This window comes from Natrix helvetica (genome assembly GCF_964273705.1).
Source record: "Natrix helvetica genome assembly, chromosome: 2".
NCBI lineage: Eukaryota > Metazoa > Chordata > Lepidosauria > Squamata > Natricidae > Natrix > Natrix helvetica.
In genome coordinates this window covers 296,608,672-296,621,160 of record NC_138552.1, presented here as the reverse complement: position 1 = coordinate 296,621,160, position 12,489 = coordinate 296,608,672, and the positions used below count along the sequence as shown (strand labels likewise).

At 39.9% G+C, this 12,489-nt stretch overlaps 1 protein-coding gene across 4 annotated transcripts in view; it reads right to left on the bottom strand.

The window, feature by feature from the left end:
- Window positions 1-12,489, bottom strand: part of SSH2 (slingshot protein phosphatase 2) — a 141,933-nt gene that overhangs the window by 10,102 nt on the left and 119,342 nt on the right. For all 4 annotated transcript variants that reach the window (XM_081945386.1, XM_081945388.1, XM_081945385.1 and 1 more), the window contains 4 exons: window positions 10,584-10,712; window positions 9,279-9,325; window positions 4,033-4,179; window positions 2,204-2,404 (listed from right to left, as the gene is read on the bottom strand). In XM_081945386.1, the coding sequence (XP_081801512.1) occupies window positions 2,204-2,404; window positions 4,033-4,179; window positions 9,279-9,325; window positions 10,584-10,712 (524 nt within the window). The remainder of the gene's footprint in view (window positions 1-2,203; window positions 2,405-4,032; window positions 4,180-9,278; window positions 9,326-10,583; window positions 10,713-12,489) is intronic.

The following is a 12,489-nucleotide window of genomic DNA, read 5'->3' as shown; positions in this document are numbered from 1 at the left end:
TCCAGAGTCTCAACATACTTTTTATAGTGTGGTGACAAAACTAGAGAGGTTGAGAACATAAGATACTCTTGTGGGTGACGTAAAAGCAGTCTTCCAATATTTGAGGGGCTGCCCCAAAGAAGAGGGGGTCACCCTATTCTCCAAAGCACCTGAAGGCAGGACAAGAAGCAATTAGTCAAGGAGAAAAGCAACCTAGAAATAAGAAGGAATTTCTTGACAGTCGTCACCACAGTATAAAAAAAGATCTTGAGACTCTAGAAAGAGTGCAGAGAAGAGCAACAAAGATGATGAGGGGACTGGAGACTAAAACACATGAAGAACGGTTGCAGGAACTGGGTATGTTTAGCTTAAGAGAAAGAAGGACCAGGGGAGACATGATAGCAGTCTTCCAATATCTCAGGGGTTGCCCCAAAGAAGAGGGAGTCAAACTATTCTCCAAGGCACCTGAGGGCAGGACAAGAAGCAATGGGTGGAAACTAATCAAGGAGAGAAGCAACTTAGAACTGAGGAGAAACTTCCTGAATAGAATAGAACAGGACACGGAAAGAACAGTCACCACGATGTAGAAAAGATGCGGAGACTCTAGAAAGAGTGCAGAGAAGAGCAACAAAGATGATTAGGGGACTGGAGACTAAAACACATGAAGAACGGTTGCAGGAACTGGGTATGTCTAGCTTAAGAGAAAGAAGGACCAGGGGAGACATGATAGCAGTCTTCCAATATCTCAGGGGTTGCCCCAAAGAAGAGGGAGTCAAACTATTCTCCAAGGCACCTGAGGGCAGAACAAGAAGCAATGGGTGGAAACTAATCAAGGAGAGAAGCAACTTAGAACTGGGGAGAAATTTCCTGACAGTGAGAACAATTAATCAGTGGAACAGAAGTTGCCTCCAGAAGTTGTGAATGCCCCAACACTGTAAGTCTTATCTGTCTGAAACGGTATAAGGTGTCCTGCTTGGGCAGCGGGGTGGACTGGAAGACCTTTAAGGTCTCCTCCAATTCTGTATTCCGAAAGGTGCTTTCTCAGCCTCCTTCGCAATGGCCGCACTGAGCTTGGCCAAACTGCGAGCCTTCGGATGGGAGCCAGTCCGTCTCTTGCCCGTTTCACATTCCTTCCCTTCGGTCTCGTTTCTGGCCAGTTGCTGCTTCAAAACACCCTTTCGAAACCCCCTGATATCTGAGACCCCCGGGCATCTGACAGCCACGTGGCTGGAAACGGGGATTCGGCTCACTGGGAACACAAAACAAGTTGCCAAAAATTGTGGTTCCTGTTACAAACACAAGCCTGAGGAGTGTTACATGATATATATATAAACAAGGCTGTGTGAGTGGGTTCCAGCATAACGCCTTGAGCAATTTCAACCAAACTTGCAACGCAGATGACTTACTCCTTGGAGAAAAATACTGTGGGGGTAAGACACCCCTAACACCCCTCAGGAGGGGGAGTGTTCTGTTAAGATACAGCCTGTTGTGCGGTTTCTACTGTACTGCTGTAAAATGGCTTCTACTGTACAGCGTAGTGGAATTGCCATGGTAACGGCTTCACAGTACTCCACAAGGGAGCTCCCTCTGGAAAGGGGGAAAATCCAACATTACAAATTAACTTTGATCCGGACATTTCCTCCCTATAAATAAATACCCGGGCAAAGCTAGGTTATCGGCTAGTAGCAGAATAATAACAGAATAAAAGAAGGGAAAGGACCTTGGAGGTCTTCTAGTCCAACCCCTCGCTTGAGGACGACCCTATACAGGTCGTCCTCCATTTATGACCACAACCGAGCCCCAAAATTTCCCTTGCTGAGTGAGATGGTCGCTAAGTGAGCTTTACTTCATTTCATGACCTTTCTTGCTACGTTTACTAAGTGAACCGCTGCAGCTGCGGTATTACCTTAGCAATACGGTCGTTAAGTGAAGCACTGTGGCTGTTAAGTGAATCCGGCTTCCGCCACGGACTTTGCTCGTCAGAAGGTTGCAAAAGGGGATCACGTGACCCCAGACGCTGCAACCGTCATAAATACGAGCCAGCGGCCAACCGTCTGAATTTTGATCATGTGACCGCAGGGATGCTGCAACGGTCGTAAGTGTGAAAACGGTTCCTTTTTTCAAGGCAGCTGTAAACTCCGAACTGCTGTAAGTTGAAGGCTCCCTGCAGAAGTGCAACCGGGGGATGGGTGTGTCCCCAGGGCAGCAGCCTGCCTGCACCCACCTGGCCAGGAGGATGCCCTGGTACTCTTCCAGCTGGCGCATGAAGCTGGGGTTGGGCTTGGTGACGCTGCGGCGGTCCTTGACGTAGTCGTAGGCCCGGTCGAGGTTCCAGCCATACTCCTTCATGGCGTAGGCGATCACGGTGGAGGCCGACCGGCTGACCCCCATCTTGCAGTGCACCAGGCACTTGGAGCCGTTCTTCCTGGGGGAGCAGGGGGGGGGGGGCACAGCAGGCGGAAAGTTGCAGGAGGGAGGAGAGAGAAGAGGGTCACTGCCTCACGTTCACAAGCAGGGAAGGTCCCGGCCATTGCCCTGCATCTGCCCCTCCGTCCGTCCACCTACCCAGCCCACCTGTCCATCTCTCATCCACCCACCCACTGAACTAACTGTCTGTCTGTCTGTCTGTCTGTCTGTCTATCTATCATCTATCTATCTATCATCTACCTACCTACCTACTATCCATCCATCCATCCATCCATCTCTCACTCTCTCTCTCTGTCATCTATTTATTTATCTTTTATCTATCAGCTATCTATAATTTGTTTACTATTATCTATCATCTGTCTCTCTATTTATAGTATCTATCTGCAATCTCACTCCTTCATCTGTCTGTCTGTCCCTCTGTCTATATCTCCATCCATCCATCCCTCTATCTGTCTGTCTGCAATCTCTCTCGGTTATCTATCCATCCAACCACCCATCCTATATCTATCTACTGTATATATTCCATCCATCCATCCATCCATCTTTCCAGTCTGTCTGTATGTTTGTGTCTATTTGCACTCTCTTTCTCATCTATCTGTCCATCTGTCTATATCTATCTATCCGTCCTTCCATCCATCTTTCTGCAATCTCTCTCTTTCATCTGTCTGTCCGTCCCTGTCTATATCCTTCCATCCATCCATCCCTCCCTCCCTATATCTATATCTCTACTGCATCCATCCAGTCTGCCTGTTTATCTATTTGTCTATCTGCAATCTCTCTCTTTCATCTGCCTGTCCCTCTATATCTTCATCCATCCACCCATCCTACATCTATCTATTCCATCCATCCATCCATCCATCCATCCATCCATCCATCCAGTCTGCCTGCCTGTCTGCAATCTCTATCATCCATCTGTCCCTCTGTCTATATCTCCATCCATCCACCCACCCACCCATCCAATATATATCTATATATTCCATCCATCCATCCATCCAGTCTGTCTGTCTATCTGCAATCTTTTTCTTTCTCATCTATCTGTCTGTCCGTCTGTCTATATCTATCCATCTGTCCATCTGTCTATTTGCAATCTCTCTCTCTCTCTCATCTATCTTTCTCTGTCTATCTGGGTTTGTCTGTCTGTCCATGTATATCTATCTATCTGTCTGTCTGTGTCTGTCTCTCCATTACCTCTCTCTTTCATTTGCCTCTCTGCCTCTATCCATCTATCTTGCCATTTTGATCTCATAGGCAGAAAGGCAGGACTGAAATCTACCAACTTACACATACCGGAGTCTGTGTCAGAGCTGTGTTTCCCAAACACAGCACCCCAAGTCTTGGGGCCCTAAGTCTTCATTCCCCTAACCAGATGGAATTCCCTCCTCCTGCTTCTAATCACAGTTCATGCTGATTTAATCCAGCCATTTTGCTGTGGTTTAAATCAGGGGTCTCCAACCTTGGTAACTTTAAGACTTGTGGACTTCAACTCCCAGAATTCCCCAGCCAGGAATTCTGGGAGTCGCTCCGCCCCGGCTCTTGAATGATTCTACACTGCCCAATAAATTGAAAGCAATCGCGAGAGGCCGAATGAATCGCAGGCCCAAAAGGAGGCCAGCAGAAGGGACTCACTTTGCTTTGGAGATGAACTTGTAGGTGTCGTTCCAGTAAGCCAGCAAATCCGTCGCCTCTTCGTCGTAAACTCGGATATTGTGGTATTCGAAAACTCCCGGGAAGAAATTATCAATCTCACGAGTGACATTCAGAATATACCGCACCCTGCAGGGAAATGGGAGCGGTTGCATTGCTTGTTTCTTTGTTTGTATCTTGCCTTTATTGTTTATACAAAGAAGAGGATATAGTTCAGAATAGAATAGAATACAATAGAATAGAAATAGAATAGAACGGAATAGAAATAGACATAGAATAGATATAGAATAGAACAGAAATAGCAAAGAAATAGAATAGAACAGAAATAGAAATAGAATAGAAATAGACATAGAATAGATATAGAATAGAACAGAAATAGCATAGAAATAGAATAGAAATAAAATAGAAATAGAAATAGAAATAGAATAGAAATAGACATAGAATAGATATAGAATAGAACAGAAATAGCATAGAAATAGAATAGAAATAAAATAGAAATAGAAATAGAAATAGAATAGAAATAGACATAGAATAGATATAGAATAGAACAGAAATAGCATAGAAATAGCATAGAAATAAAATAGAAATAGAAAAGAGTAGAAATAGAACATAAATAGAATAGAAATAGAATAGAACAGAAATAGCATAGAAATAGAATAGAATAGAAATAGAATAGAAATAGAAATATAATAGAAAGACATAGAATAGATATAGAATAGAACAGAAATAGCATAGAAATAGAATAGAACGGAATAGAAATAGACATAGAAATGGAATAGAAATACACATAGAATAGATATAGAATAGAACAGAAATAGCATAGAAATAGAATAGAATAGAAATAGAATAGAAATAGAAATAGAATAGAAATAGACATAGAATAGATATAGAATAGAACAGAAATAGCATAGAAATAGCATAGAAATAAAATAGAAATAGAAAAGAGTAGAAATAGAACATAAATAGAATAGAAATAGAATAGAACAGAAATAGCATAGAAATAGAAATAGGATATAGAATTGAACAGAAATAGAATAGGAATAGAATAGGAATAGAATAGAAAAGAAATAGAAAAGAATAGAAATAGAAATAGAATAGAACGGAATAGAAATAGACATAGAAATGGAATAGAAATACACATAGAATAGATATAGAATAGAACAGAAATAGCATAGAAATAGAATAGAATAGAAATAGAATAGAAATAGAAATATAATAGAAATAGACATAGAATAGATATAGAATAGAACAGAAATAGCATAGAAATAGAATAGAACGGAATAGAAATAGACATAGAAATGGAATAGAAATACACATAGAATAGATATAGAATAGAACAGAAATAGCATAGAAATAGAATAGAATAGAAATAGAATAGAAATAGAAATATAATAGAAATAGACATAGAATAGATATAGAATAGAACAGAAATAGCATAGAAATAGAATAGAATAGAAATAGAACAGAAATAGAAATAGAATAGAAATAGACATAGAATAGATATAGAATAGAACAGAAATAGCATAGAAATAGAATAGAAATAAAATAGAAATAGAAATAGAATAGAAATAGACATAGAATAGATATAGAATAGAACAGAAATAGCATAGAAATAGAATAGAAATAAAATAGAAATAGAAATAGAAATAGAATAGAAATAGACATAGAATAGATATAGAATAGAACAGAAATAGCATAGAAATAGCATAGAAATAAAATAGAAATAGAAAAGAGTAGAAATAGAACATAAATAGAATAGAAATAGAATAGAACAGAAATAGCATAGAAATAGAATAGAATAGAAATAGAATAGAAATAGAAATATAATAGAAAGACATAGAATAGATATAGAATAGAACAGAAATAGCATAGAAATAGAATAGAACGGAATAGAAATAGACATAGAAATGGAATAGAAATACACATAGAATAGATATAGAATAGAACAGAAATAGCATAGAAATAGAATAGAATAGAAATAGAATAGAAATAGAAATAGAATAGAAATAGACATAGAATAGATATAGAATAGAACAGAAATAGCATAGAAATAGAATAGAAATAAAATAGAAATAGAAATAGAAATAGAATAGAAATAGACATAGAATAGATATAGAATAGAACAGAAATAGCATAGAAATAGCATAGAAATAAAATAGAAATAGAAAAGAGTAGAAATAGAACATAAATAGAATAGAAATAGAATAGAACAGAAATAGCATAGAAATAGAAATAGGATATAGAATTGAACAGAAATAGAATAGGAATAGAATAGGAATAGAATAGAAAAGAAATAGAAAAGAATAGAAATAGAAATAGAATAGAACGGAATAGAAATAGACATAGAAATGGAATAGAAATACACATAGAATAGATATAGAATAGAACAGAAATAGCATAGAAATAGAATAGAATAGAAATAGAATAGAAATAGAAATATAATAGAAATAGACATAGAATAGATATAGAATAGAACAGAAATAGCATAGAAATAGAATAGAACGGAATAGAAATAGACATAGAAATGGAATAGAAATACACATAGAATAGATATAGAATAGAACAGAAATAGCATAGAAATAGAATAGAATAGAAATAGAATAGAAATAGAAATATAATAGAAATAGACATAGAATAGATATAGAATAGAACAGAAATAGCATAGAAATAGAATAGAATAGAAATAGAACAGAAATAGAAATAGAATAGAAATAGACATAGAATAGATATAGAATAGAACAGAAATAGCATAGAAATAGAATAGAAATAAAATAGAAATAGAAATAGAATAGAAATAGACATAGAATAGATATAGAATAGAACAGAAATAGCATAGAAATAGAATAGAAATAAAATAGAAATAGAAATAGAAATAGAATAGAAATAGACATAGAATAGATATAGAATAGAACAGAAATAGCATAGAAATAGCATAGAAATAAAATAGAAATAGAAAAGAGTAGAAATAGAACATAAATAGAATAGAAATAGAATAGAACAGAAATAGCATAGAAATAGAAATAGGATATAGAATTGAACAGAAATAGAATAGGAATAGAATAGGAATAGAATAGAAAAGAAATAGAAAAGAATAGAATAGAAATAGAAATAGAATAGAACGGAATAGAAATAGACATAGAAATGGAATAGAAATACACATAGAATAGATATAGAATAGAACAGAAATAGCATAGAAATAGAATAGAATAGAAATAGAAATAGAATAGAAATAGACATAGAATAGATATAGAATAGAACAGAAATAGCATAGAAATAGAATAGAAATAAAATAGAAATAGAAATAGAATAGAAATAGAACATAAATAGAATAGAAATAGAATAGAACAGAAATAGCATAGAAATAGAAATAGGATATAGAATTGAACAGAAATAGAATAGGAATAGAATAGGAATAGAATAGAAAAGAAATAGAAAAGAATAGAATAGAAATAGAAATAGAATAGAACGGAATAGAAATAGACATAGAAATGGAATAGAAATACACATAGAATAGATATAGAATAGAACAGAAATAGCATAGAAATAGAATAGAATAGAAATAGAATAGAAATAGAAATATAATAGAAATAGACATAGAATAGATATAGAATAGAACAGAAATAGCATAGAAATAGAATAGAACGGAATAGAAATAGACATAGAAATGGAATAGAAATACACATAGAATAGATATAGAATAGAACAGAAATAGCATAGAAATAGAATAGAATAGAAATAGAATAGAAATAGAAATATAATAGAAATAGACATAGAATAGATATAGAATAGAACAGAAATAGCATAGAAATAGAATAGAAATAAAATAGAAATAGAAAAGAGTAGAAATAGAACATAAATAGAATAGAAATAGAATAGAACAGAAATAGCATAGAAATAGAAATAGGATATAGAATTGAACAGAAATAGAATAGGAATAGAATAGGAATAGAATAGAAAAGAAATAGAAAAGAATAGAATAGAAATAGAAATAGAATAGAACGGAATAGAAATAGAATAGAAATAGAAATAGAATAGAAATAGACATAGAATAGATATAGAACAGAAATAGCATAGAAATAGAATAGAATAGAAATAGAATAGAAATAGAAATAGAATAGAAATAGACATAGAATAGATATAGAATAGAACAGAAATAGCATAGAAATAGCATAGAAATAGAATAGAATGGAATAGAAATAGAATAGAAATAGAAAAGAATAGAAATAGAACATAAATAGAATAGAAATAGAATAGAACAGAAATAGCATAGAAATAGAAATAGAATAGATATAGAATTGAACAGAAATAGAATAGGAATAGAATACAACAGAAATAGAATAGAATAGAATAACAAGGTTGGAAGGGACCATGGAGGTCTTCTAGTCCAACCCCCTGCTTAAGGCAGGAAACCACTTCAGACAAAGAGAAATATTATTAGGCCTCATACTCCAAAGTAAACAAACAAACACATAAATAAGCAAGCAAATAACAAAATAAACAGAAACCCCACCCTTCTGGCCTTGGGTGCAGTTACTCTCCCTTTGCTACAGGGAGGGATGAGGACAAAGGGCCTCCAAGAGAGGTGCATGTGTGAAAGTATCTGTGCCACCCCTCCCTGAAGATATGGCAAATGTCCTCGGGAGCTCATCACACTTCCCCCGTTTGGCTTAACCTCGTTTTTTTCAGCCTGCGAACTATTTCCCTGCAGGGAGTTTGGCAACAGTCAAGGATAAGATAAGCCCCCGTCTCTTATCTTGGTCTCTGCGCAAATATATGGATAAATATAGCAAAAAAAAGCTTCAGGAGTTGGTGGCAGCTTCTTGCTGTTCAAAATAGGGAGGGGGTCCGAGGGGCAGAGAGAAGGAAAGGCACAGGGGCATGCAAAAGACCGACACTTGTGTTGTTGCGAGGACAATTTTCACGGCCGACTCACCAGGGGCGGGATTCAGGCGGTTCAGATGCTAATTTTACATCTGGTTCGCCGAATTGGTACTTGCAAGGACTGGCTGGCCGCGCCCACCCCTCCCCCCTCCCCTCCCAGGAGTCTCCACGCGGCCCGTTTTGCATGCCAGGTAAGAGCAGGGCCCGCACGGAGTCCCTGGGAGGGGGAAAAACGGGCCTCCCGGAAGTTCAGAAATAGGCAAAAATGCCCATCATGGCCACACCCACACAGCAACTGGGCAGAGAACCGATGTCTAACATTGTTGAATCCCAACCCTACAACTCACCCTCTGGTTTGCAAGTCTTCCAAGTTGGAGGCGTTCCACTCCGAACCCTGCACAAAGCGGGCGAGAAAGCAAAACACAAGAGTTCTCACGTCAGCCGAGAGCGTAGCTGCTCACGCGAGGAATAAGAGTCGTAATTAAAAAATGCCAAACATGGCGAGATCAGGTGACAGAAATATTCGAAACTGCTGGCTAAGAATTCTTTGAGCGTTGTTGTCTCCCGATTGGTCTAAGACAGGGGTGTCCAAACTTGGGAACTTTTAAGACTTGTGGACTTCAACTCCCAGAATTCCCCAGCCAGCAGAGCTGGCTGGGGAATTCTGGGAGTTGAAGTCCACAAGTCTTAAAAGTTCCCAAGTTTGGACACCCCTGGTCTAAGATACTGTGCAAAGTTACCCAGAGATTCTCAACTTAAGCAGTTTGGAAAGGAGTGGACTTTAACTCCCAGAATCCCTCCCGCAAGGAATTCTGGGAGTTGTAGTCCACAAGTTTTAAAGTCCCTGAGGTTTACAGAGATTGGTATGCTGGCTGGGGGATTCTGGGAGTGGAAGCCCACCCCTCTTAAAGCATGGCTGACTGGGGGATTCTGGGAGTGGAAGTCCTCCCCTCTTAAAGCATTCTGACTGGGGAATTCTGGGAGTGGAAGACCTCCCCTCTTAAAGCAGGCTGGCTGGGGAATTCTGGGAGTGGAAGCCCATCCCTCTTAAAGCATTCTGACTGGGGAATTCTGGGAATGGAAGACCTCCCCTCTTAAAGCATGCTGGCTGGGGGATTCTGGGAGTGGAAGTCCTCCCCTCTTAAAGCATTCTGACTGGGGAATTCTGGGAGTGGAAGCCCACCCCTCTTAAAGCATTCTGACTGGGGAATTCTGGGAGTGGAAGCCCACCCCTCTTAAAGCATGCTGGCTGGGGGATTCTGGGAGTGGAAGTCCTCCCCTCTTAAAGCATGCCGGCTGGGGAATTCTGGGAGTGGAAGTCCTTCCCTCTTAAAGCATTCTGACTGGGGGATTCTGGGAGTGGAAGACCTCCCCTCTTAAAGCATGCTGGCTGGGGGATTCTGGGAGTGGAAGTCCACAGATCTTCAAGTGGACACCCCTGATCTAAGTTGTACAATTCTTCCAAAACTGACCTGTCCGTTCTACCCCACTGCATGCAGGATTGCAACCCATGAATCAATTTGGGGGAATTTACTCCAACTTTGGAAGCGGTTTCACTAGTGGACTGGAAGTGAGGGGTACATTTGTGCGAGACTGAAAAACCGAAGCCTGAGCGAGGAGAACTTCTCTGTCCTGTGGCAGGAAAGCCTCACCAGAAAGACGTGGTCGAAGATCTGTGTGGGGCTGTCCATCTGGCCCAGAATGACGATCATCTCGTTGTCAATGAATTCCTTAAATTCGCGCAGGTTGCACGCCATCTGCATTTCCAGCTCTGTTCGGATCTGGGGTGGGAAAGAGTGAGAGATAATAGAATAGAAGAGTTGGAAGGGACCTTGGAGGTCTTCTAGTCCAACCCCCTATACCATTTCAGACAAATGGCCATCCAACATCTTCTTAAAGACTTCCAGTGTTGGGGCATTCACAACTTCTGGAGGCAACTTCTGCTCCACTGATTAATTGTTCTCACTGACTCCCTCTTCTTTGCAGCAACCCCTGAGATATTGGAAGATTGCTGCCATGTTCTGTCACTAACAGAATAACAGAGTTGGGGACTTTGGAGGGGAAGGGACCTTAGAGGTCTTCTAGTCCAACCCCCTGCCTAGGCAGGAAAGGTGGTATCCAGTGGGGCAAAAACTCACTGGACAACTGTCTCGCTTAGCAAGAGAAAATTTGGGCTCCATTGTGGTCGTATGTTGAGGACTACCCGTATATAAGGTAAAGGTTCCCCTTGCACATATCTGCTAGTCGTTCCACTGATTAATTGTTCTGTCAGGAAGTTTCTCTTCAGTTCTAAATTGAGGCGGCTGTAAGGGAAGAGGACTCGGCCTTCCCAAAACATTTTTGCAAAAAATAAATAAATAAACAAGTAATTTAAAAATGAAATATTTTAAATAAAACAGACAAAATAATTTTAAATAAAATACAGTTAGTCCTTGAGTTACGGGCACAGATTAACAGAGTTGGGAGGAACCTTGGAGGTCTTCTAGTCCAGCCCCCTGCTCAAGCAGGAGACCCAAGACAATTTCAGAGAAACGGTTGTCCAGTCTCTTCTTAATGAACCCTGCTGAATCAGTTATCGGTGTGTGCTTTAAGGATTTCTGACAACCTGAAGACCACCTAGGCCAGTGGTCGGCAAGCCGCGGCTCGGGAGCCACATGCGGCTCTTTACACATTTTAATGCGGCTCTTCTGTGTGCCGGACGCCCGCTCCCCTCCCTCCTCTCGGGCACTTCAAAACAAACGCCCCTTTCCCTTTTTTCTTTTCGACCCACAATGATTAGGGAGGATCCTGAAGTCAGGCGGGGACGAGAAGCGAGGAGGCAGAAAAAGAAACAGAGGCTAAGGAGCTTCCCCCCCCGCCTCCTCCCAGCAAAAATCTAACCGGGGAGCCGGGCGGGCAGTAGCAAATTAGCCAATCACGCCGCGTGATCGGTTAATTTGCTACTGCCCGCCGGCTCCCTGATAAGATTTTTGCGGGGGGGGGGGGGGGGAGAAGCTCCTTGGCCTCCATCTCTTTTTCTCCCTCCTTGCTTCTTGGGGCTCCACCAATAGGGGGCAAGGCCCGCCCAGCGCCAGGCTTTGGGCTAACACAGAGGTCTGCAAAGTTGGCTGTTTTAAGACTGGTGGACTTCAATTCTCAGAATTCTGGGAGTTGAAGTCCACCAGTCTTAAGAGCCAATTTTGCAGATCCCTGGGCTAATATGATTGATGCCCTTGGTGGACTTCAATTCTCAGAATTCTGGGAGTTGAAGTCCACAAGTCTTCAAGCTGTCAGGTTTGAAGACCCCTTGGGGTTTTTTTCCTAAGGGATTAGGGGTGCAAGGATCTTGTAACTTGACAGCTTTAAGACTTGCATGCTTCAATGCCAGAGTTCCTGAGCCAACATGACTGGAGGAGGAATTATGGGAGTTGAAGTCCACAAGTCTTAAAGCTGTCAGGTTTGAAGACCCCTTGGGGTTTTTTTCCTAAAGGGTTAGGGATGCAAGGATCTTGTAACTTGACAGCTTTAAGACTTGCATGCTTCAATGCCAGAGTTCCTGAGCCAACATGACTGGAGGAG